Below are 25,938 nucleotides of genomic sequence, written 5' to 3' on the forward strand. Positions count from 1 at the left end.
TGAATGCCTCCTTTATATAGGAAGCCATGGCCACGTGACTCACTGTCTGTAGGATCGATCCAGTTTTGGGAACAGGGTGGTGTACCTAATAAAAACTGGCAGGTGAGTGTATAGTTGTGTGTGTGTGTGTGTATAGATGAACGCACCCATGCAGCCCCCGAGACAAATGTCAGGTCGAGTTAGCCGCACCGTGGCTTAAGGCTGGGCGATCAAATTCATTTGCATGTACAGTTGAGGTTGGACGTTTACATACACCTTAGCCAAATATATTTAAACTCAGTTTTTCACAATTCCTGACATTTAATCCAAGTAAAGATTCCCTGTCTTAGGTCAGTCAGGATCACCACTTTATTTTAACAATGTGAAATGTCAGAATAATAGTAGAGAATGATTTATTTCAGCTTTTATTTCTTTCATCACATTCCCAGTGGTTCAGAAGTTTGCATACACTCAATTAGTATTTGGTAGCATTGCCTTAAAACTGTATAACTTGGGTCAAACGTTTCAGGTAGCCTTCCACAAGCTTCCCACAATAAGTTGGTTGAATTTTGGCCCATTCCTCCTGACAGAGCTGGTGTAACTGAGTCAGGTTTGTAGGCCTCCTTGCTCACACACGCTTTTTCAGTTCTGCCCACAAATGTTCTATAGGATTGAGGTCAGGGCTTTGTGATGGCCACTCCAATACCTTGACTTTGTTGTCCTTAAGCCATTTGGCCACAACTTTGGAAGTATGCTTGGGGTCATTGTCCATTTGGAAGACCCATTTGCGACCAAGCTTTAACTTCCTGACTGATGTCTTGAGATGTTGCTTCAATATATACACCATTTTCCTGCCTCATGATGCCATCTATTTTGTGAAGTGCACCAGTCCCTCCTGCAGCAAAGCACCCCCCACAACATGATGCTGCCACCCCTGTGCTTCACGGTTGGGATGGTGTTCTTTGGCTTGCAAGCCTCCCCCTTTTTCCTCCAAACATAACAATGGTCATTATGGACAGAGTTCTATTTTGGTTTCATCAGACCAGAGGTCGACCGATTATGATTTTTCAACGCCGATACCGATTATTGGAGGACCAAAAAAAAGCCGATACCGATTAATCAGCCGATGAAAAAAAAATTGTAATAATGACAATTACAACAATACTGAATGAACACTTATTTTAACTTAATATAATACATCAAAAAATCTATTTAGCCTCAAATAAAAAATGAAACATGTTCAATTTGGTTTAAATAATGCAAAAACAAAAGTGTTGGAGAAGAAAGTAAAAGTGCAATATGTGCCATGTAAAAAAAGCTAACGTTTAAGTTCCTTGCTCAGAACATATGAAAGCTGGTGGTTCCTTTTAACATGAGTCTTCAATATTCCCAGGTAAGAAGTTTTAGGTTGAGGTTACTATAGGATTTATAGGACTATTTCTCTCTATACTATTTGTATTTCATATACCTTTGACTATTGGATGTTCTTATAGGCACTTTAGTATTGCCAGTGTAACAGTATAGCTTCCGTCCCTCTCCTCGCCCCTACCTGGGCTCGAACCAGGAACACATCGACAACAGCCACCCTCGAAGCATCGTTAACCATCGCTCCACAAAAACCGCGGCCCTTGCAGAGCAAGGGGAACAACTACTCCAAGTCTCAGAGCGAGTGACGTTTGAAACGCTATTAGCGCACACCCCGCAAACTAGCTAGTCATTTCACATCGGTTACACCAGCCTAATCTCGGGAGTTGATAGGCTTGAAGTCATACACAGCGCAATACTTGAAGCATTGCAAAGAGCTGCTGGCAAACGCACGAAAGTGCTGTTTGAATGAATGCTTTCGAGCCTGCTGCTGCCTACCACCGCTCAGTCAGACTGCTCTATCAAATCATAGACTTAATTATAACATAATAACACACAGAAATACGAGCCTTAGGTGATTAATATGGTCAAATCCGGAAACTATCATTTAAAAAATAAAACATTTATTCTTTCAGTGAAATATGGAACCGTTCCGTATTTTATCTAACGGGTGGCATCCATAAGTCTAAAAATTCCTGTTACATTGCACAACCTTAAAATGTTCTGTCATAATTATGTAAAATTCTGGCAAATTAGTTCGCAACGAGCCAGGCGGCCCAAACTGTTGCATATACCCTGACTCTGCGTGCAATGAACATAAGAGAAGACACACAATTTCCCTAGTTTAATATTGCCTGCTAACATGAATTTCTTTTAACTAAATATGCAGGTTTGAAAATATATACTTCTGTGTATTGATTTTAAGAAAGGCATGGATGTTTATGGTTAGGTACATTCGTGCAACGATTATGCTTTTTTCGCAAATACCCTTTTATTAAATCATCCCCCGTTTGGCGAAGTTGGCTGTCATTGTTTGGAAGAAATAGTCTTCACAGTTCGCAACGAGCCAGGCGGCCCAAACTGCTGCATATACCTGACTCTGTTGCACCTAACGCAAGAGAAGTGACATAATTTCCCTAGTTAAAAGAAATTCATGTTAGCAGGCAATATTAACTAAATATGCAGGTTTAAAAATATATACTTGTGTATTGATTTTAAGAAAGGGGTTGATGTTAATGGTTAGGTACACATTGGTGCAACGACCGTGCTTTTTTTCGCGAATGCGCTTGTTTAATCACCCGTTTGGCGAAGTAGGCTATGATCCAATGATATATTAACAGGCACTGCATCGATTATATGCAACGCAGGACAAGCTAGATAAACTAGTAATATCATCAACCATGTGTAGTTAACTAGTGATTATGTTAAGATTGATTGTTTTTTATAAAATATGTTTAATGCTAGCTAGCACCTTACCGTGGCTCCTTGCTTGCACTCGCATAACAGGTAGTCAGCCTGCCACGCAGTCTCCTCATGGAGTGCAATCGGCCATAATCGGTGTCCAAAAATGCCGATTACCGATTGTTACGAAAACTTGAATTCGGCCCTAATTAAATCGGCCATTACGATTAAATCGGTCGACCTCTAGACCACAGGACATTTCTCCAAAAAGTACGATCTTTGTCCCAATGTGCAGTTGCAAACCGTAGTCTGGCTTTTTTAATGGCGGTTTTGGAGCAGTGGCTTCTTCCTTGCTGAGCGGCCTTTCAGGTTATGTCGATATAGGACTCGTTTTACTGTGGATATAGATACTTTTTTACTTGTTTCCTCCAGCATCTTCACAAGGTCCTTTGCTGTTGTTCTGGGATTGATTTGCACATTTCACATCAAAGTACATTCATCTCTAGGAGACAGAACGCTTCTCCTTCCTGATTGGTATGATGGCTGCGTGGTCCCGTGGGGTTTATACTTGCGTACTATTGTTTGTACAGATGAACGTGGTACCTTCAGGCATTTGGAAATTGCTCCCAAAGATGAACCAGACTTGTGGAGGTCTACAATTTCTTTCTGAGGTCTTGGCTGATTTCTTTTGATTTTCCCATGATGTCAAGCAAAGAGCCACTGAGTTTGAAGATAGGCCTTGAAATACATCCACAGGTACACCTCCAGTTGACTCAAATGATGTCAATTAGCCTATCAGAAGCTTCTAAAGCCATGCCATAATTTTCTGGAATTTTCCAAGCTGTTTAAAAGGCACAGTCAACTTAGTGTATGTAAACTTCTGACCCACTGGAATTGTGATAGTGAATTATAAGTGAAATCATCTGTCTGTAAACAATTGTTGGAACAATTACTTGTCATGCACAAAGTAGATGCCCTAACAGACTTGCCGAAACTATAGTTTGTTAACAAGAAATTTGTTGAGTTTTAATGACTCCAACCTAAAAGTGTATGTAAACTTCTGACTTCAATTGTACATTATACATGATTCATGTTCAATTTGTAGAAAAAGAAGAAAAAAAGGGCATTTTCATAGACCTGAAAGCCAGTTTAGTGATTGCAAAAAAGCAGGTTAAACTATTGTAAAATAGTGGGTCTTATGGTTGTGGAAGGCTTAAATTTAGCCTAGGTAGAACTTCTCAAGCCCTCAATTCATTAGATTATTGCTGACTGTTTGACCTTAAATTGTATAACAAAAGCGTATTTAGAATAAAAAATAAATAAATGGTTGTTCAAATTAGAGGATTCGGCTATTTCAGCCACACCCGTTGCGGACAGGTGTATAAATTCGGGCTGTTTTTCATGGTTTTGGCTAGGCCCCTTAGTTCCAGTGAAGGGAAATCTTAATGCTACAGCATACTAGCATACAGCATACTAGCATACAGCATACATTCTAGACGATTCTGTGCTTCAAATTTTGTGGCAACAGTTTGGGGAAGGCCCTTTCCTGTTTCAGCATGACAATGCCCCCGTGCACAAAGCGAGGTCCATACAGCAAAGGTTTATCGAGATCAATGTGGAAGAACTTGACTGGCCTGCAAAGAGCCCTAACCTCAACCCCATTGAACACCTTTGGAATGAATTGGAACGCTGACTGCGAGACAGGCCTAATTGCCCAACATCAGTGCCGACCTCACTAATTCTCGTGGCTGAATGGAAGCAAGTCCCCGCAGAAATGTTCCAACATCTAGTGGAAAGACTTCCCAGAAGAGTGGAGGATTTTACAGCAGCAAAAGGGGGGCCAACTCCATATTAATGCCCATTATTTTGAAATTAGATGTTTGACGAGCAGGTGTCCACATACTTTGTCATATAATGTACACATTGTGAATCTCCATATGTTAGACAAAAAAATATATATATATACACACATTTGATTTTTAGGCCATATCGCACAGCCCTACCGTGGAGTCTGGAGGAAATTAAATGGATCAAGGAAGATGCAGAGAAAGGAGCATAGTTGCATGAGCCAGTATGTTGATAATGTCAGTATTCACTGTGATCAAAGTGCAATGGAAGGTCAGTGCACATTCCAGAAGTGCAGGGGGACTCGGACTCCCTCCCTTCCATTACCATTCAAACGGAAACTGGGCAGCATAGATGAGAACCTATGGTAAATCGTCATGGCTAAGAGGTGTTCTTCTTAGGCACAATGTATTAGCAACCTCCGTCACTCCCAGATAGCACAAGAAAGTACAATTAACTGCAACAAGTAATTCACACCCTATAGTCCAGCAATCCGTTTGAATGCATGAATCGAATCATAACACACATTCAGGTCTGTCATAAAAAGGCCTGTCACCTAGGCTTAATGACTCGAGCAAAACAAAGGCTTATATTTCCTGTGACTAACATCTGACAAGTAACCAAAGGCCCCAATCAGCCTATGTGCTCCTAAGTGTGCACACACAACAAATATGGAAAATCCAGTCTCTGCTAGACTAACAAAGGTTTATGAAATGTCTGTTCTACTACAATGTTGCAATAACTTTTATAGGTACACATTATTTTATTAATTACAACATGTAAGACATGACATTTTCTTTATTATGTCCCCAAAAGCGGGCACAAAAGATGCGTTTGGTCTCGACAGAGGACGGGTTGAGCACAATAGGTGGATTAGGAAAACCATAGGTGGATAAAGTTTGCACTTGCTGAACTGTTGGGCAGCAACCACCAAAGACACATTCACAAACATCAGTTTTGCTCAGCCTTACTCTCCCAGGACAAACAGTACTGTTTGGCTGTGTGTCCACGCTACAGATTTTAGCCCCACTATATTTCACAGGAGCTTGAAAAGCTAACACGGTGTAATTTGGTCAAGCCAAAACTATTGCTGTCAAATGGAATGACTGACGTGAGGCATTATCCTGATCAATTAGAGGGGGATGGATCTCAAACTCCTGAACTTATTCCTGTCCCAGTTGAATTAGGCTATTGTCCTCCACATGCATACTGATGCATTTGATTATGTTATTTAAGACTGCTTTGGGAACAAAATGGGCATATAGGAAGAAATAATAATGATATATTGAATGTTATCAACACCCTCATATAGCCACAGAAGGGATCATATCTGACACCAACTGTGGCAGATTTCCTGAGTGAATGGAACTGCCCATTCCTCTCCTGAGACTCTGGAAGATACACAAGCCTGCAGAGCCTAGCAACCAGTGGCAAGAGAAAACAACCTCAACACACGGAAGAGTCCACTGGGGACATAGGCTACTAAATTTCCAATGTCCAGAATCCAGAGACAACACACACCATCAATGAGGCTCTTTCCAATTGAGAACCCCGACACTATTCAATAATACAGCAACTGGAGTATGTGCCACAATTTACTTCCTCCTTAACCAAAGTTGTGGAAATGAAGTTCATTAAGCTACAGACACAATTCTGAAGCCAACATTGTAGAGGGACCGCTCCTTTCAACACAATATCCCAGCATATTGTTCTCTTTGCCACTCATTTTGCTGTCACTGCTCAGCCAAGCTCTCACTGAGATATTTAATTGGTAGTGTTTTTATTTTACTAGGCAAGTCAGTTAAGAACAAATTCTTATTTACAATGACGGCCTACCAAAAGGTCTCCTGCGGGGGACAGGGGCCTTGGATTAAAAATAAATACAATATAAGGACAAAACACGTCACAACACTACATAAAGAGAGACCTGCTACAAACAACAACATAGCAAGGCAGCAACACAACATAACAGCACAAAACATGGTACAAACATTATTGGCCACAAACAGCACAAAGTGCAAGAAGCTGGAGACAACAATACATCACAAAAAGTAGCCACAACTGTCAGTAAGAGTGTCCATGATTGAGTCTTTGAATGAAAAGATCGAGATACAGCAGGCTGCTACCTCCATTCCAACATAAAAACAATTCTGCAAGTAGTATGACAGAACATTTATACAAAACATTGGACCTACATGGTTTAGCCAAGTATTGGCCTACCAATATATGTGTGTACTGTAGACAGAAAGCTTTCATTGAATAGGCTGAAAATGCAGGTAGAAACATGGGCACTTGTCAGCTGGTTTAATGCAAATACAAAGAACATGCAATGAAAAAAAGCACGCCGATTTGAGTATATGACACTGATGTTGAAAAAGGGAAATAGGAAATCACAATTCAAAAGGAGAAAAATATTTTAAGAACTTGCAGCAAGCTCAAATAAACAACCCAATGGCTGTAATGGCACATACATAGCCTAATAATCACAAGTGAAGCAGGTGGCATAATAACCCTTTTTTTTTTATACAAGTCAATTAAGTCTGGGGTATGGCACAACTGAAGAAATTAAAGAGGTTAGCTACAAGAACCTAAGAATTGACAATTGTCGAGGTGTGTAAACATCTAACATAATAGCATATTAACATTCAATGTAACTTCCCCACACAACCAGTATGTGAGTATTGTAGCTAACGTTAGCTAGTTAACGTTAAGTGGCAACAATACCATAGTAGCTAGCTAGCTTAAGTAACGTTAGTAACCTTGACTTCATTGCAACCACGTAGAAACAGCATAAGCTAACGTTACAACAGTTAACTTACACCCAAACTAAGTAACGTTATAACACACACATATTCTTTGAAGCGTGGGTATACGTTACAGTTCAACTTGGTATTGCGCTAGCTAAGTAAGCTAGCTACTTCGCTAACATAATTGGCTAGCTAAAGTAGTTAGCTAGGTAACTTACACGTCGGTACCAATGGTCGGTATATAGCTACATTCCGCATACCGAGTAGCTGGCTGACTAACTAGTAACGCTTTAGCAGGGTAGGGTGGCTAGCTTGCTACGGTAGATCACAAGCCCACGGAAAGGGAGTTAAATTGCTAGTCATCTCTTGAACACAATACTTTACGAACATTTAACCACACCTGTTAAATATATTATTCATTGTCACGTTACCACTAGTTAGCATTGGCACTAACAAGCTAGCAATCTAACGTCAGAGGCCATTTCAGGGCGAGCATGGCACAATTACAGCTTTCTAATTTCTCAGACCTAAAGTAAACCCTTTTAGCAAGTGGACATACAGAGCATAGCTAGATAGCTAGCTACGCAATCACGAAGAGGCCTTCATCACACTGACTTAGTTAGCTAGCTAGTAGGATTAGCTAACTAACAACTAGATAACGTTAGCTACCTTGCCCTACCGGTACATCTCGTTTCAGTTACACAGCAAATAACCAAATGCAATGTTGACATACATTGAAGGCGTGTAAGCAAGTAAAAGTTCAGTATAAAAACAGATTCCTTAGGTTAAAGATCGCACAAGTACATATCAGGTAAGCATACCAGCTAGCCGACACCAGGCTAACGCTTCTCTGACAGAAAACCCCGGTACACTGGCTGGTTAGCGCAGCCTCACTTCCGATCATGTAGCGCCAACATGGATTATTGTCACCGCGGTTTAAGACAGTCGTAATGATATTTCAGCAATTATCAAAATAAACAACTCTGTTTAACTGACATATTTGTATAAAGTTATACTCACTAGCCGTATTGACACCAGAAAATAGCTTGAATCTTCTCTATTTGCGACGGAGGGAGGAACAGACCAGACATTCAAAATGGTGGCTCTCCTAGCCTCAGCACTTCTACCGCAGGCGGAGGGTTACACCGAAAAAAACAAAACTTCAATGGAATGGAATGAGAAAGGAACGAAGACCTCAAACAGGCGAGCGCGCAAATTATTTGCATAACTCTCAATTAGCTAGCAAATCCACCAGCCTCGACACTGCTATGTGATATTTGAGTGAGTAACGTGGGTTGCTGGTATGTATGTAAGCATTTTGGTTATACGAACATGTTTATTTTACCACTGCAATAATGCTATAGCTACTAGTAGCTAGCTAAATAACCTTTTAACTAGCATATGCCTGCCTTTCTAGCTGCACTTGTGAGACGTTTAGAGATATTAATGCACGCTTCGAGTATTGGTATTATAGCACGCCACAGTCTGATTATGTTGCTTGGCTGGTGTTCTACCTAGCTAGGTAACTCTTTGTTGTATTTTATGTTGTTGTATTTAGATGTGTCCGAAATGTGCGGATGAGTAATATTGTCTATCAACGTCGTGCTGCGGTCTGCACGCCTCACCTCGTGGCAGTCAGTGATGACGTCAACATGTAATGTTATGACATTTGTAATTTTGTGAGGTTTGTGGGCTCCATCTAGTGTACTTTACAGACAATTCCGCACTAAGTTCAATCAGGACATGGGTTCATCGTAGCTTTTCTTTTTTTTCTTCTTTTTTTAATGAAGTATACATTTCTTTCTGCCATCTGAAAATATACTGTACATAGATTGAATAGGAACAACTGGAAGGGTGTTTGAACCAGAGTCACCAGGTTTCGGACTAACAAGCACACTACTACATGTACCATAGAGGTCCAGACCTCTTGGCAGAAGCAATAGTACACTCCCATACTTGGAGGCACTATATTCTCCAGAAAAGTATCCCATGCACAAACCAGAATGTGAACAGGGGAAAACTTCCATCAAAGGCCAGAAAAACCATGGGTTTCCCACTGCTGGTACCAGTAGTGTAGGTGCCCTAACCCAACACCTAGCAACCTCATCAAAAGAGTTTAGGATCTCTTGGCCTAATGGCAAGGTCCCAGGTACCACTCCGACTTCGCTACACTGGTGTCAGAAATGGGATGTCCCCGATTGCGCCTGTGCCCCAAGGGTGCAGGCACGGGGAACTAGAGAAGTGCAAGCCAGACTATTCGAAGGAAGGTTGTAGGGTGTAGCGACCTTAAGATTCTGATCTCTTAGTGTAACAGCTAAGGTGTTTGACAGTCGCAAACCACCCCGCTGCAAGCCCGGCCAGTTGGGACTTCCCTTCTCCAAAATCGGAGCAAACAGCTGGAGCAGGTTTTGAACCAGCAATGCTGTGATTATGGGGTGAATCGAGTGCAGTACCACCTGTACCATAAAGGTCTACACCTCTTGGTAGAGGCTGAAGTGCACGACGTGCCACGTAATGTTGGAGATAGCGCAGACTGAATTTTGCAACCCTGTCATTGAATCAGTTGGTGTAAATTGTGTTACTTTTGGGGGGCTTTGTGAATATAGGCCTATTTAAAATTCACAATATTAAAATTGTCAGTATGTTTTAAAATCACCTAACATGCAGCCTAAAATCCTTTAAAAATATGCAATATTCAAATATTATGATATACGAAATGAGGAGAGAAAGAAGTAGGCTCAATGTATTATTGTATGCATTTTTGGCAGTTGACAGTAGTTCACTGCTCCTATGTCATCACAGGTTATCTACCCTCAAATGTTTTGAACATCCCACAATGCGGTGCGCATTTTGTGAACATAGATATCAGCTGTGCCTGTGGGATGAAAATCAAGACCATACCAAGGTTAGGGAGGCAGTCCGAGATTGTTTGCTAAGATGGATGACGATTGTGGCACATTTTGGGAGCATGGAGAGGCCGGAGATAGCCAGACTACTAAATTGGGCTAAGGAACAGAAGATGGGTATTGGAAAAAGGCCATCAGTGCGTGTTCTGCAAGCAGTACTGCGGCATGAGCGTGGTGAACGGATAGACAGACTGATTTGAATTTGTGCTTCAGTAAGGTTGACTTCTTAGCATTCATTGCCATGGTTATAAATTGTACTGCAGAAATGGAATGTAAATCACAGAAAGTAGATGTTGTGGTGGCAGTACTTGGGTGTATAATGTTTTACTGTGGAAGAGATACAAGGTGTGTTGAACGAGAGTCCGGTCCTCCCAGGCCGTTGGCCTGGTGTAGCATCAGTTAGGGTCAAAGTAGTGGAATGGGGTGGTGATAAAAAAAAAAAAATGAAATGGGTGTAGGGTTAGTTGGTGGTTAATTTTTATTTATTTCCCCCCTTTTTTTTGTATCACAAAAATGTACATGATCGACCACACACTACCGCACAGTAGATGGCGGCATGCGCAAACAAAATGTGCGAACTTCATTATAACCGAAGAAGAAGAAGCTGTGCCTATGTATCGCTGCAGTGCATTGGCAAAGCGACAGCAACGCAGGATTGTAGCTGCTCGGGGGTGCTGAGCAAATAATATCTCAGTCCGGGTTGGATAGGACTCTCCCAGTTTCTATAATTTGAAAAATATATCTAGATCGACTGCTTTAAATTTAAGTGAATCAGATTGTAACCAGGCCATTTGTGCTTTTATTTATTTTTATTTGTTTAGGCTATTTGTTTTGTATTCATTTAAATGACTCCGACTCTCACCAATGGTGTAAGCTGTGTTCATCTCTGCCTGGGTAGACCATTTTGATCATCTGGTATTTGGTATTTATTTTAAATAATTTAAGTGTTATTGTTGTACTCTCAGAAGGGAGTCCCTTTACGGAATACAGCTGGATTGCTTAGGGGAATCTTCAAATCTGTCTGGGCTAGGAGGAGATTCGATTTTTTTCCAACCGGGAGTGGGGGATAATATGTCCAGGCGAAAACAGAACAACCCCTTCAAAGTTAATTGTAGGTATCTAAGATATTGTAAATGACATTTTTACTTGTTGAAAAGTAGTGAGGAGGATCATTTCCATCCATCTAACTAGACGATTGTTTTCGCCACCGTTGCAATTGTGAACTGCAAGACAATGTGTCAATCACCATCGTTGATACAAGCGCCTGATACAATGTTTTTGTTCAACCTTGTTTTTGTTCAACCTATGTGGGGCGACGGCAATATTTTAATAATTTTGATGATACATTGAATCAACGAGCGTGACACTGACGACTGTCTGTATCTTTGAACCAAACAAATGATCATGAACCATTATTAGGCTACTAATACTATGATATTAATATTTGTATGGAGATGACAACCTCACAATTGCATGCGCAGGTCGTTTTCTCTGAGGGAAACTATTCAGATAGTTATTTCCATGTGTTTACCGGCGCTTATGTTGGTGGTTTTTAAGAAGATTCTTTCTTTGAGACAGCATGAAAACCTGCTGTGGCATGCTGGTCCCTGTTCTCAACTCTTGTTTTGAGAGTATGATATAGCCTACCAATGTCAATGCAAATAATGTTAGTCTTGAGAGTAGGACAGATTTCACCCTTATTGGTCTCAGAATCCATTTAAGATGTTGTCCCTCGTATAGTGTCAGTTTAAACTAGGTACAACATGCTTTTGCTCTGAGTGTACTTTCTGTTTCTCTGGATAAGCTCTCCACATCTCAGATTCAGATACAGAACCAGTACAGCCAGTGGAGAATAGCAATGTCGGTCATACTACTGGCACTGTCAATGCCTGTGGCCACTAAAACACGTTTTATTTCTCTATTTTAAAGTTTCTGTTCCATGAGTGCTGTTGTCTCTGTCATAGTCACCAGCTTAGGGGAGGGTGTTTTTTAGTGTCCCTGACTACTTTAGCTACTTTGGCTATCTGCAAGCAACATTCCTCCAATTCCAGTGGGAGACTATTCCAGAGCTGGTATAGGCTAGGTACCACAGGTTTGGTAGCTGTGTAGTTGCCTGACAAAATGTTCTACTGATGGTGATGATGTCCTTTTCCTATGCATGCTAGAAGGTCAAACTGAGAGCATGATGTATTGGCCTGCTGATCCTTCATAGTGTAGGCTACTGGATGCCTGAGGACGCATAAGTCCACACAAGGGGCTCGAACCCAACGATACAGTGAGATGACCATGTAGCCTTTATGGTCCTTTTCAAAATAAAATGTTATTGGTTACATACATGGTTAGCAGATGTTAATGCGAGTGTAGCGAAATGCTTGTGCTTCTAGTTCCGACAATGCAGTAATATCTAACAAGTAATCGAACAAATTCACAACTACCTTATACGCACAAATGTAAAGGGATGCATAAGAATATGTACATATAAATATATGGATGAGCGATGGCTGCGCGGCATAGGCAAGATACAGTAGATGGTATAGAATAAAGTATATACATATGAGTAATGTAGGATAACATTATTCAAGTTGTGTTATTTAAAGTGACCAGTGATCCATTTATTAAAGTGGCCAGAGATTTGAGTCTGTATGTTGGCAGCAGCCTCTATGTTAGTGGTGGCTGTTTAACAGTCTGATGGTCTTGAGATAGAAAATGTTTTTCAGTCTATCGGTCCCAGCTTTGATGCACCTGTACTAATACGTGACCTTGCCTTCTGGATGATAGCAGGGTGAACCGGCAGTGGCTCAGGTGGTTGTTTTCCTTGATGATCTTTTTGGCCTTCCTGTGACATCGGGTGCTGTAGGTAGGTAGGCGAGTCTAGTTTGTTTTAAATATGGTGTTGAAATACGTATTGCTCTAATGGCCTCAATAATTCTTATGTGCTAATAACATCATCTGGCACGGGAAACAGTAACACAGTAAGGATGCATTGTGTTTCTAGACTTATTGGTCCATAGAAGTCTGTTCAAACACAGTATAGTAAAACAACACCCATTATCAATCCTAAGGTGTTTTTGGGGGGGCTTCTACAGTGATGTCTACAAGCTTCACGTACTACTTCTGACTGATAGTTATGAAATAACTGTCTTTTTTATTATCCTCAGAATGAACCAGACCTTCGCACTTTCCTATGACCACATACAGTTGGTCCAAGACAAATTCACACACACACACATACCACATAGTTTATAAAATGATAATCGGCCATTTTCTTAACCCACCATCGAATTAAACATTATTATAATCCTTAAAAGTGGTGTGTGTGTGTGTGTGTGTGTGTTGTGAACTGATGTGAAATGTCCCTCGATGTAGAGCACAGACATTACCAGCATGGGAAAACTAATCAGCTAGCCTGTCTGAGCCAATCATGGCTGGGGTAGAGGGAAAGCATAGCAGGGGAAACCGCAGCTCTGTTAGAAGTCTCATTAGCCCTGAAAGGGTTGGTGATTATAAACAGGTCTGTTTTGATAGCATGCGTTCAGGTTGTATCAGAATAGTCTTCATTGTGGATCTATAATGTATCATCTTCACAACACACATACTTGAGGAAGCCATACAGATGGGTCATTTTCTGTTGATTTGTCTGAGAGCGGAGTTGGGATCATTTCAGACACTTCACTGGGGAGTAGGGCTCCACAGAGTGGGAGGGATTCTGGAGAAAAAGGGATCACCTTAATTAAATACCAGGCTGTCAATTAGGCGAAGTGAGAAATGATCTGGGAGTCTGGGATTAGCTGATGTCTGTGTTTCACCATTCCCATGGTCCTGAACACCACAGTGCCTGTACACAGATGGAAGGCAGGGGCCCCAGCACTTCCTGGAGACTCAGACAGTATTGTGTGACTGTGTGTGTTGGAGCAGAGGGTGGGTAAAAAAGAGGGGAGCTTGAATTCAACAGGAGCCCCATTGCTTAGTGTTTGAGTAGAGTTTTGGCATTCTCTCTTTTGTCTGTTTTGTTTTGTCCCCCCTTCCTCCTCCTCTCCCCCTCTGTGTCTGTTGGCTGATGAGTTTGTCTTTGTCTGGATTCAGTCAGACACTGCGTCACCTCCTGCCTACAGACACGCAGACTCAGAGATAACATCAGAGTGGCAGAGACATGGGGAGGGAGGGCGGGAGGGAGAAGAGACAGATGTACAGACAGACCCTAGCAGTGGGGGTGGGGTAGCTCTCACACATCAATCATTGGCTGTGGAGCCAGTCTGTAGCAGTTCATAGTTCAACAATCAGACCCACTCTACCAATGCTAATGAGTGCCTGGATCACTATGGCAAATGTTCCCAAACTATTTTCACATTCTATACTCTGCTAAAAAGTTAATGCAGGAATGACAGCCCTGTGAAGATTAGAGGGGAGTTTAAAAAAAATGATACTTGAAGATTATTCCTCAACCCTCTCGCACACAGACCATGCTCCTCAGTGGTATGTTACTCCAGGATTAGAACAGAGGCTGTAATTACCTCTGCCAGCCTCAGGTAACTGGATGAGAGATGTTCCTTCCATCACACTGAATGGAAAGACTGGACAGGAAGGGGAGGGGGAATTCATTGCATTCAGAAGCAGAGGGTGATAACTGGAGGGCTATGGAACCTAAACTGTTGCAGTTTAAATATATATTTTTACCTTCGAGATAAATAAAAATGATCAAAATGAAATCTCCCATTTAATGTATACTGATCCTGTTTTGATACTGATGACAGGAGAGGTCCTCAGGCATGAGTGTACTGTCACTAACAACTGGAGAGGTCCTGTGCTCCCATCACAACCGTGTCAAGCTTGGGTGTAGATCGGAGGGGAAATGGGATACGAATGCAATGAGCAGAGATGCTGTAAAATGCTAAGCGCCATGTGAGGGGTTTAAGCAGACACATATGGGCTCCGTTGGTGATGTATTGGCCTCCCCCTCAGAGCTGCTGGTATGGATATAGAACAGTCAGAGCTGCATATGAGCAGGGAGGACAGAGGGTGAGCCAGGCTGTGCAGTATGTGGGTGGTACTGAGAGCGGGAGAAACACTGCCTTGCAGGCTGCTACTGGAAAGGAGTGCAGGCTGCTTCCCCCTGGGACTGCAGCATGCCTGGATAAGCGTGTGTGTGTTTGTTCTGCTTCTGTGAAAATTGGGGGTCTGGTTGTGTGAATGTGTGCATGTGTCAACGTGCGCTTCTGCGATGTGTTGATGCAGCATTATATTGGCATGTCAGTGAATTTTAAAGCATCCTTGTCAACTGCATATAGGCTAGGTGAATGATTGTGTTTAAAGGTTTAGGTCTTTCATGTATTCTGTTGTGTTTCTACAACCGTCTTGTACTAGTGTATTATAGCAGCTATGCTGGGTTTATGTGTGTAGCTACGGCTCCTTTAATGCTGGATAGGCTTGCTATTCTAATCTGAAGCACTTTCTTCAGTAGGCTATGTGTGATAGATTGCTTGGATTTTTGTGGCTAGTCAGCACCTACACCAGGTAACTGAAGTACAGACTACACACCAGGCTCTCTGGTGTTTGTTATGCCCTCCATGTTAAATATTACAGGTCTGTGCTCTAGAAATGTCTTCCCCTGACTTCATGATCACGCTCCGCCTTGCACTACTGACCTGTCAATCTTCTGTTCCAGGGCTGTCATTCCTATGCCTAGCACGTTTTACCTCAAGGTTTTGTCTACTAGCTGTATTTTCCTGCATTGTCTTGTAATATATAATATACAATATATTATACACACCTGACTCGATATCAAATCAATAAAAATATTTTTCTATATCATTGAGGTTAGCCTCAATCAAGAATACGATGGAAAGTGACCGCCCATTTTGCCTTGGTTCCTCGATCTTCCGTTTTTTGAATGGCCTTTCAAGGTTATATAACCAAATTCCCAAACGCTGTCATTTAAGATATACAATTATATATTTATTTGTCTATTAATTTACTTCTACCCGATGCCTTTTAAGATGTTCATTTGCGTCCTGTTTGCGTCTGTGTCTGTTGCGTTTTAAGAACATTAAAAAAAGGAAGAAAGTCGACATGTAGTTGTCACACTTTCCCATCGTAACCACCCTTATTTTTGAAACGTTACTATGGGCACAGCCAAACAACGGAAGTGATGGATCGCCGTTGGCAAATTAGCCAGAGTCAATTATTTGGAGTCATTTTATAGTATACAGTTTAAAAGTCAAGTAAACGAGTATATAAGCGTAATTTTACATTTATTTCATTCAAGTTCTCTGTTAGCTAGACCTACTAGGCTAGTTCTGTTGTGATAATAACGTTAGTTGTGTTGTCAGAGTTAAGGGCCAGGCACAAAGCCAATAACTATAATGATAAACTATAGGCTACATAACTATAACATGTTGGTGAGCATCCACACTAGAGGAAAGTTCTTATTGTTCTGAAGTCCTACACCTGTCAATCAACTGATCAACGTATCCTACCTGCCTATTATCTCTCCATAAGGTGACCATGCATTCTCTAACGCACAGATACTGGTTCAGACCATTCGGTACTTTCAGGGAATGTTCATTGTCATAGTGACAACTGCAAATAATACATCAATGTAGCCCTAATGTAAAGCAATATAGTAACTCCTACTGTATTTAAATGTTGCAATTCAACAACAAACACCATATTGCCTGCACATCTATTACAGCATGTCATTGCCTCATTGCTCAAGTGGTTTCCATTTTTCTAATGGTTGTCAATTTCTTTGGGTCTTATTTTTCAACTGTGCTCATCTCTCTGTCCTGTGCAACTATTTGCAATGCATCAGTGCAACAGTGTTATCATAATAACTGGCCAAAAGTGATCACACCAATGCACTTTCTCTCCTCAACAATCCACAGGTACTGCAGGATTTTGTTCAAACTAGGCACCCCACCTGACCAACTGAGCTAATTGATCAGTTTAATAATTGATCAGCCTAAATTCAACACACCTGATCCTCCAGGTCGATTAAATAATAAACATGAAGTGCCTGCGGCACTCCAGGACCAGTGTTGTCTACCCCTGCTATAGCCTGTTGTGAATGAGAACAGCTGAAAGAGGCTAGTAATGTGTAGCCGAAGTAAGAAGCTCAATATTTATCAGTCAAAGTGCAAGAAAAGTTTTACTGTTATCAATTGAGTACACAATTATTGTCCATGTTATGTAGGCTAATTTGAATAACCTCTCATGTCCTATTTTGTCAAAATAAAAACAGCATATTACTACAGCCTAGGCTTGATTTTGCAACCATTTCGATTAGTTTGGGACTATTCTGAACAGCTTAGAAGGTCCAGAAAGGTACATAAGCAGGCCACTCATGTGTTTTGTCAGGATGTAGCCCAGTGTTAAGATAGGCCTACTATAGGAAAATATGGGCTTCTCCCTGCCTGTTCTTAATGCTGTAGCCTATTTTACATTCAGCAGGTAAGAGCAAGCAGGTATCTCTCCTCTAATAGGCTAATTTAGTAGGTTAAAGAAAATAAGTGTCCAGCAAGCTTTTGTAGTCTGGCTTTTTCTGGGACTCCACGAGATTGAATACGAAGAGATCCCAGGTGCGTAATTGCACAACAGACAGGCTTGGGATGTTGATCTCCTAAATTAGAAACATATGCATATTAGCTCATAATTCATAAGCTCAATGTTAGGCTTAATACTGCCATGAATATATCCAGTCAATTTACGAAAGGAAAAACAAGTTTATCTGATCAGGAAATCATAGGTAGCCTACACTGTGTTCTCCTGAGGCTGTGCTGAGTGCTCTCCCTCCCAGTCCCCTGGTACCAGCTGGAAAACCTACCCTATTTCAGTTTTTTAGGGACAAGAAATGTATCCTACCGAGGCTACAACACATACACAATGTAATGAAGAATGTTATTGTTTTCAATTGAGTACAAAACTCTAGTCTAGGGCGTAAACTACAGTGAATAGCCTATGTCATTTGAATAACGCTCAAAAGCCTAGCGTTTTTAAATGTTCATTTAGAAATTACTGCATGTAACCTGCCTGATTGGGCAACCATTTGGATCAGTTCTGGGTTTTTTCTCAGCTGTTAGCCTACAAGGTCCAGACACATGAGCAGGCCAGTAATATGGTGTATTTTTCAGGATTTATCGGCGAAAAGAAACATGCTAATGCAGGGATTTCTAGTGGCGAGCATATGAATTATGATAAGGAAGTGTATCCGTAGTTTCTGCATTTGGCTTCCGTGTTTTAAGTGTTTAAAATCAGGTGGATTTGCCTAGAGTTAAATTGGGCCACCCCTCCCTCGGATGGTCTTATCATCTCCCTGTGACTCCTCTGTTCACAGGGCCCTTCCACAGCACCGGCTTTGCAGGCCCCCTCCACACTATTAACATGGATGGCAGGGAAGATTTCATTGAGGACACCGAATGCCACAGCAACAATTCCCAACAGGACAGCGTTTCAGGTAGGCATTTAGGGCATTTCCCTGACCCTAATGTGACATACTCTCTGTAGGGGGTGTCGTGAGAGAATATGACTAGTTCTGTTGTCTGTCTATATTGATAGGACTGTGTTTGCCTCCATATAAGACAGTGATAGCGACCTGGACAACCACGACTCATCCTCCAACACCTCAGCTGACGACCACATGACCTCCACCAAGAGAACACACCACAGGGGAGTTAAAGAAGTGAGTGTCACTGTCAGGGTTACCCATGGAGGGGTGTTCTCTCCTCCTAGCACTGTGTGGTCACTGAGTGCAGGCCTGCCTGGTTGCTGATTCACACATGCACTTCCTTCCTGATTTGTGTTCTACAGATCTCAGGGTCATCTGGCCTTCTAGACTTATGTGGAAAGGTTATTGCCCCACCCCGCACTGTCCATTTCCAGAATTATGTTATTCAATAATCCTACAGAAAGAGATGCAGCACAAGAATAAGTCTGAATACATTGCGTTTGTAAATTGTAAACTGGCGATTCACAGAATATCCTCACACTTTCAGACCCCAGAAACCGAAAGCATCTCAGGTTGTGTGGTGTGATTCACACCCATGGCAGAGTCATACAGTGTGTCATAGTGACAGTCAATTAGTCACTGGGGGCCTGAGGGTAAATCTCTCTCACCCTCAACCCACCCAACACCACAACCACACACATACAACCTTATGACCTACCATTCAGGATTCCTGCTCCCAGGACCAGCCATAGAGGTACTGTAGAGAGGATGAGCATATCCACCCTTTAGATGTACACATTAAATCCTCTTCTAATATTTGCCCTATATTCTCAGTGTAGGCAGAACCACCATTACATAACCTACTGTATTATTACACAATCATTAGCATACATATTACTGATGAAGCAGATATGTATGGTAGCTCCACATAGCATCCACAGTATCTGAGTGTACAGTAGTACTGATGCCTCTGTGTTTCTCAGGAGAGCGAGGAGGGGGCCGACCTGATGAACAGCTGTGTGTGTCCTCTGTGCACCCTGGAGTTCAGCAGCCCCGAGCAGCTCATCACACACGTCTACCAGGTGAGGACAGTACAGTACCAGACAGCCCACCATGGCACCAAGTATTCAGACGGGGCCAAAGCCTCCTTAGCCTCAGCGGTTGGATTGGCGGGATAATGGGCTAGGGTTAGACTATCACCTTTAAACCTCCTAGGAGCTACTGTCATCACTTCACTAAAGAGGGAAGGATACTTATGATCCAGTCATGTGATCAGTCTCTGGGTTATGTGTCAAGCTAAGTTTTGGATGTTTCATCCAGTTTTAAGTTGTTATGCCAGTGTCTTGTAACTGAGCCAGAATTAAACGTTTACCAACAACCACTTCCTCCTCCTTCCATTTGTGTACTTTCTCACATGATGGTGGAGTGTTAACCACATATGTTTATGCCACAATGTGTATTTTTAGATATGCACTGTTGGGGTTTGCCCTCACTTTTTTATGTCGCTTATAAAAGACACTGACAAAGAAAACGATTGTGGTCTACCTAATTAAATGACTATAAATCTCCATCTCTCTCCCTTTTGCTCCCTCTTTCTCTGTCACCCTGTCTCTCTCTGTGGAGCAGCACACATCGTTGATGGGCAGCAGTAAGAACTACGTGTGCCCAGTGTGTGGGCGCGCGCTCAGCTCGCCAGGCTCCCTGGGGCGCCACCTTCTCATCCACTCTGAGGACCGCCTCTCCAACTGTGCTGTGTGTGGGACACGCTTCACCGACACCAACAACTTCAACAGGTCTGTGCCTCCTCCACCACTACTACCTCATTTCAGCCCTATACCCTAGTTTAGTGCTTCAGCCTTTCACACACACAATGACATGGGTTATCTACAGAGTTAGGCTGTCTGTCTGAGCTAGCCTGTAACAGCTGTGTCCTGTAACTACTCACGTCTCTGCCCCCCTACACAGGGAGAAGCTCAGAGAGATCCTGAACACAGGCAGCAGTATGGAATGCAGCAGCGGAGATGAGAACTGTTCCATGTCCCGGTCTCTCTCCGGCAGCCCCATGGGCAACCCCGGTCATGGCCTGGGACACAGCCACGGGCCCGGCCACAACCAAGGACACGGCCCAAACCACAACCCTGGCACAGGCCACATCCCGGGACACAACCACGGCCCGGGATACAACCCCGGCCACAACCAGGGACACAACCATGGCCAAGGTCCCGGACACCTCCCAGGCCACCCACTCCCCTCGCTGCACCACAGCCTCCTCTCTTCGCCCCCCTCCTTCCCTGACGCCCTCAGCCCCTCACCAGGCCTACCCCTGCTGCCAGACATCCTGAGCCCCATGCCTGTGCACCCGGCCGGAGTGCTGCTGGTGTGCAACAGCTGTGTGGCCTACCAGCAGCTGGTGGACGCCCAGTCTCCTATGAGGAAGTGGGCCATGCGCAGGAAGAACGAGCCGGTGGAGGCACGCATGCACCGTCTAGAGCGCGAGCGCTCCGCCAAGAAGACCAAGCGGGAGCACGAGTCGCCTGAGGAGCGGGAGCTGCGACGGCTGCGGGACCGTGAAGCCAAGCGGATGCAGAGGCTGCAGGAGACAGAGGAGCAACGGACACGGAGGCTTCTCCGCGACAGGGAGGCCATGCGGATGAAGAGGGCCAACGAGACGCCAGATAAGAGGCAGGCCAGGCTGATCCGTGAGAGAGAGGCCAAGAGACTGAAACGGCGGCTGGAGAAGATTGACCCCTCCCTGAGAGGTCAGATAGAGCATGACCCAGCTGCTATGGCCGCCCTGACGGCAGACATGAGCCTGTTCCAGTTCCCCTGCCCCATGCCTGTCCCCTCTCTGGACAACAGCCTCTTCATGAAGCTGCCCTAGCAGGACCAGGTCACTGGGGGCAGCACACTGGACCACTAACAGTTACAATGACTTACTCCACTACGCCTATGGGTTGCCATGGTCACAGATGGAACCATTCCATGCTGGTTGAAATTCCAGCAGCTTCTGTGTCCAACGACTTGATACCCAAACTCCTGTGTCAACAAATAACATTAATTTATTACAGACTAGCAGGGTCAAGAATGTTTCACTTAATGATATTGATAAAGCATGTTGTCAAGAGATTTGATCTGTTCAGGGGGCTAGCAGACTTTGACTTAGCAGCCCATTGTGTCAAGAGCAGTTACACCCTTCCATCTTTTGCACATGGACCTTTAGTGGTGGGAGTGAGTCACGTAGCCCATAGCTCTTTCCCTCGCCTCTGGTCCCTTCTGCTAGCCCAGTCGCTGGAGTTTACACCTCTCTCTGTCTCACGCTGCCAACGTGGGTCTCTGCTCTGGCTAGCTCATATCCACCCAATCAACTACCTCAGTAAGGGCCGAGGACGAGCCCTCTGGTCTACGTTCTGACTCCAAGCTTCTTTACACGTACACTACAGAAGAGAATGCGGGTTGTTTCCTTCGTTTGAGGATTTGTTTATATCTTTAGGATATGCTTACTGGGGGAATATTCAACAGGACAGAACATTCAGAAATGTATGGTAGAAAACGGGAACGATAGAAAACGGGCCTGTTCTATACATCACAATTCTATCCGCTATGCTCAGAATATTCTGTACTATTTAATGAGCCCTGTTTTGAGCAACATTCTCCTTCATTCCAGCATGTTCTCTTCAACTCAATATACAGTTGAAGTCGGAAGTTTACATAAACTTAGGTTGGAGTCAAACCTATAGTTTTGGCAAGTCTGTTAGGACATCTACTTTGTGCATGACACAATTAATTTTTCCAACATTTTTTTACAGAAAGATTACTTCACTTATAATTCACTGTATCACAATTCCAGTGGGTCAGAAGTTTACATGTACTAAGTTGACTGTGCCTTTAAACAGCTTTGAAAATGCCAGAAAATTATGTCATGGCTTTAGAAGCTTCTGATAGGTTAATTGACATTTTGAATCAATTGGAGGTGTACCTGTGGATGTATTTCAAGGCCTACCTTCAAACTCAGTGCCTCTTTGCTTGACATCATGGGAAAATCAAAAGAAATCAGCTAAGACTTCAGAAAAAAAATTGGAGACCACAAGTCTGGTTCATCCTTGGGAGCAATTTCCAAAAGCCTGAAGGTACCACGTTCATCTGTACAAACAATAGTACACAAGTATAAACACCATGGGACCACGCAGCCGTCATACCGCTCAGGAAGGAGACACTTTGTCTCCTAGAGATGAACATACTTTGGTGCGAAAAGTGCAAATCAATCACAGAACAACAGCAAAGGACCTTGTGAAGATGCTGGAGGAAACGGGTACAAAAGTATCAATATCCACAGTAAAACAAGTCCTATATCGACATAACCTGAAAGGCCGCTCAGCAAGGAAGAAGCCACTGCTCCAAAACTGCCATTAAAAAAAGGCAGACTATGGTTTGCAACTGCACATGGGGACAAAGATCGTACGTTTTGGAGAATCTCCTCTGGTCTGATGAAACAAAAATAGAACTGTTTGGCCATAATGACCATTGTTATGTTTGGAGGAAAAAGGGGGAGGCTTGCAAGCCGAAGAACACCATCCCAACCGTGAAGCACAGGGGTGGCAGCATCATGTTGTGGGGGTGCTTTGCTGCAGGAGGGACTGGTGTACTTCACAAAATAGATGGCATCATGAGGCAGGAAAATGGTGTATATATTGAAGCAACATCTCAAGACATCAGTCAAGAAGTTAAAGCTTGGTCGCAAATGGGTCATGACCCTAAGCATACTTCCAAAGTTGTGGCAAAATGGCTTAAGGACAACAAAGTCAAGGTATTGGAATGGCCATCAAAGCCCTGACCTCAATCCTACAGAAAATTTGCAGGCAGAACTGAAAAAGTGTGTGTGAGCAAGTAGGCCTATAAACCTGACTCAGTTACACCAGCTCTGTCAGGAGGAATGGGCCAAAATTCACCCAACTTATTGTGGAAGGCTACCTAAAACGTTTGACCCAGAATTTAAAGGCAATGCTACCAAAAACTAATTGAGTGTATGTAAACTTCTTACCCACTGGGAATGTGATGAAAGAAATAAAAGCTGAAATAAATCATTCTCTCTACTATTATCCTGACTTTTCACATTCTTAAAATAATGTGGTGATCCTAACTGACCTAAGACAGGGAATTTTTACTAGGACTAAATGTCAGGAATTGTGAAAAACTGAGTTTAAATGTATTTGGCTAAGGTGTTTGTAAACTTCCGACTTCAACTGTATACTGCCACTACTGTAGGTCTCTTTGCCTTTTATTAGTCACATTGACCCTCCTCAATCTGTTTTTCCCTCGTACCTTCTCAACACTCCATAACCTTTGCCAAGTAATTGGTAATAATTTCCTTTTTACTTTATGCATCTTCGGCTCATCAAACCCCAATCTTTGCTGCTGTTAGTGTTCTGTATATGTTAGTTACCTCTAGGACATTTAGGACTGCTAATTTACTAGCATTTTTCTAAATGCCCCAAATTGTCATATTTCCTTCCTCACCCAGCCAACGTATTTAAAAATGCTCATATGTCAGGGTAAATGCTATATTTTAAATAACTAATCTCTGCATTTTTCAAGTGATCTCACTTTGCAGAGTTCCTCTCCAATGAGCATGTTCTACTCATTATTAAACCTGTTGACCCTCGACCAGTTGGGAGAGATCTCTGGTCTTATCTGTTTCATTGACCTCATTCCAATTGATATTTATGCAACATGATGTGAATATATATTTTGTAAAAAAAAAAAAAGGGGGATATTTTGTTTGGTGTGTATATAAGATGCAATTACACATTTTGCCATGTTTGGTTCTGTACTGTATGTATTTGTTTTTTCCTTCTCTTTGGTCATTTGTTCTCAATTTCTTTCCTCAAAGGTAACCTCTGATACGCAATGTTTCTCAACTGAGCTCTGCAGACACATTGACAACATTACATTATTAGTTTTCTGGAGTATTCCTCAAGACAGGAACTAAGACTGGTTCTCAGTTTGAGCCACTACCAGGCTGAAGCCCACAACAGAATAGTATCCCGCTCAACAGGGAAAAGCTATTATATTCTAATTGTCCTTAAGAGTGTAGGAGCGGTTCAAACCTCTATGCAACAGTGCTGTTTATTCCAAGGGAAATTTGACTATTAAAACTATGCAGAGTGCAGGAAAAAACAAATGGACTCAAATGTATAGAATTGTGCAACTCAGGCGATGAGGCCTCTTTGGCCATAGATTCAGCGCTCTGGTCCATTAACTTATTTTCAGCAGGGTCATATCACTATCCTAATTTAAGATACACAGAGAGCAGAGCCATGCTGCAGACAGTGTCGTCACACATGGTCAGTAACTTTGCTACAAAATCTGTATAATTTCTGCCAAGTACTAAACGTATGGACACCTTTTCAATAATGAATACTGGGTATTCTGACTGATTTGAACTGGCAGCTGAAATCAGTGTCATCCTCACACAGTGGAATAATGTTATGGAAAATGTGGAGTACGCTCTTCGACATTAAAATACTACAAAGGAAATGGTATTGACAGTTTCCCAGGATCTGTTTGTGCTTTTGAACAGCACTGTTTAAAGCTCTACCTAGCGTGACAGTCTGGATTAGCACTGCATGTCGTGAAACTGCATTTGTATTCTACTGTTATTCTATGCCTGCCTGTTTTTGTTCAATTTAATCAAGACTGTTCTTTGAACTTTGGCCTTTTTACTAGTCTATCAGGATATTCTCTTGATGTCCATGTTTACAAAGGAAATCCTTTTAAGAAGGCCAAAATCAATGAGGGTAAACAAAAGTGAAAAGGAGAACACTATGCTAGTTCTGTTGTCACAATTCTCAGAATAGTACTTTTACGGCAGCTGTTCTGCTACTGGATTAACAGATGTACAGATCATATTAAAAGCAGGAATAGAATGTGGAAATAAACATTGACACCCGCGCTGTGTAGTAAAGTCAATCTCTCTTCTCTTTCAGTTCACCCTATGCTCTATAGTCAGCAAATAAAGCATGCCACTCAAATGGACTGGCTCTCTCCAGGCCACAATGGCCTCTCTATTCATGGCAGACACAGACAGGGTCATAAACCTCTAACACCTAGACAGAGTAGTGCTGTCCAATGCTAACTCTGGGGTGTGAACAGAGCAGGAACATGGAATGAGAGGAATGAAAATATCACTGGTGTATTGTACTGTAGTTAAACAACTCTATAGGTAATTCAGACATGATCCTGAAACTCAAGTTTGACC

General features: G+C 42.5%; 2 protein-coding genes across 11 annotated transcripts in view; one reads left to right on the plus strand and one right to left on the minus strand.

The window, feature by feature from the left end:
- LOC139563120 (AP-1 complex subunit gamma-1) overlaps positions 1-8,499 on the minus strand; it is a 28,776-nt gene extending 20,277 nt beyond the window's left edge. The window contains exon 1 of one of the 2 annotated variants that reach the window (XM_071381412.1): positions 8,358-8,499. The gene's annotated coding sequence lies outside the window, so the exon portion shown is untranslated. The remainder of the gene's footprint in view (positions 1-8,357) is intronic. The other variant, XM_071381415.1, reaches the window with a different exon arrangement.
- An 11-nt stretch (positions 8,500-8,510) lies between these two features.
- LOC139563123 (zinc finger protein 821-like) lies at positions 8,511-25,631 on the plus strand. 9 transcript variants are annotated; one of them, XM_071381421.1, is made up of 6 exons: positions 8,511-8,638; positions 18,573-18,692; positions 18,821-18,917; positions 19,667-19,765; positions 20,310-20,476; positions 20,649-25,631. In XM_071381421.1, exons 2-6 carry the CDS (start codon positions 18,655-18,657, stop codon positions 21,562-21,564), a joined length of 1,317 nt encoding a protein of 438 aa, XP_071237522.1. In that variant the 5' UTR covers positions 8,511-8,638; positions 18,573-18,654; the 3' UTR covers positions 21,565-25,631. The 9 variants fall into 9 exon arrangements, with proteins under 9 accessions (XP_071237522.1, XP_071237519.1, XP_071237521.1 ...); XM_071381418.1 differs by having other exon boundaries at positions 8,512-8,638; positions 18,817-18,917; XM_071381420.1 differs by having other exon boundaries at positions 8,528-8,618; positions 18,817-18,917.
- Positions 25,632-25,938: the final 307 nt, after the last annotated feature.

The sequence above is a fragment of the Salvelinus alpinus genome, chromosome 33, assembly GCF_045679555.1.
Source record: "Salvelinus alpinus chromosome 33, SLU_Salpinus.1, whole genome shotgun sequence".
NCBI classification, from domain to species: domain Eukaryota; kingdom Metazoa; phylum Chordata; class Actinopteri; order Salmoniformes; family Salmonidae; genus Salvelinus; species Salvelinus alpinus.